Raw genomic sequence first — 690 nt, 5'->3', positions numbered from 1 at the left:
AAAATATATAAATCTTAAGTCATTTTGCAACGTACCTTACATTGCATTAGAATAGCATGACGTTCAGCTTTCTTTTGTTCAATTTTGTTTTCAATACCATTCAACTGTTTTTGAGCAGCTTGTATATCTTTTGCTATTGCTCCAACCTCACGCCTGGCTTTACCTATTTCATCTTCTTTTTGGTCAACTTCCATCTTTTTTGCGTTTCGTGCCGATTTCAGTTGTTCCATTTGGGTTTCATCATGATCTATTTCTGCTTTTTGATTAGATTCAGTCTGTCGCGCAGATTCCAGTTTATCTTCTGCATCTTGCACGGCACGTTCCCATCGTAGAACGTTACCTACATTTAATAGGAACTCATTAATTGGTTTTATTTAAATATCATTTTAATAAAATAACTACTAAATTTCTCGAAAATATATAAACATAACTTTTACTTACTTTCCGTATCACGTTGTTTTTCAAAATCTAATTGATTATAAATGCGATTACATTGATTTTCAAATTCCATTCTTTTTTTAGCTCTTTCTTGTTGCGATCTGAAAATGTCATTGTAATAATTAATTCTTTTATTCAAAATATGTTAGCTAACATTGAAGCCTGAAACATTTTCATTGTTTTTTCTAAAATATAAAATGTAAAAATTTTAAATATACAAAAATTAATAAATTAGTATTATTATTATTACAC

At 28.6% G+C, this 690-nt stretch overlaps 1 protein-coding gene across 1 annotated transcript in view; it reads right to left on the bottom strand.

Annotated features, from left to right (window-relative positions):
• Positions 1–690, bottom strand: part of LOC108578153 (structural maintenance of chromosomes protein 1A-like) — a 7,315-nt gene that overhangs the window by 1,722 nt on the left and 4,903 nt on the right. The window contains 3 exon segments of the mRNA XM_017941429.1: positions 1–31; positions 33–340; positions 442–539. The exon segment at positions 1–31 is cut by the window's left edge and continues 248 nt beyond it. Of these exon segments, the coding sequence (XP_017796918.1) occupies positions 1–31; positions 33–340; positions 442–539 (437 nt within the window).

This window comes from Habropoda laboriosa, unplaced genomic scaffold, assembly GCF_001263275.1.
Source record: "Habropoda laboriosa isolate 0110345459 unplaced genomic scaffold, ASM126327v1 scaffold1329, whole genome shotgun sequence".
NCBI lineage: Eukaryota > Metazoa > Arthropoda > Insecta > Hymenoptera > Apidae > Habropoda > Habropoda laboriosa.
This window is presented reverse-complemented; position numbering and strand designations above follow the sequence as displayed.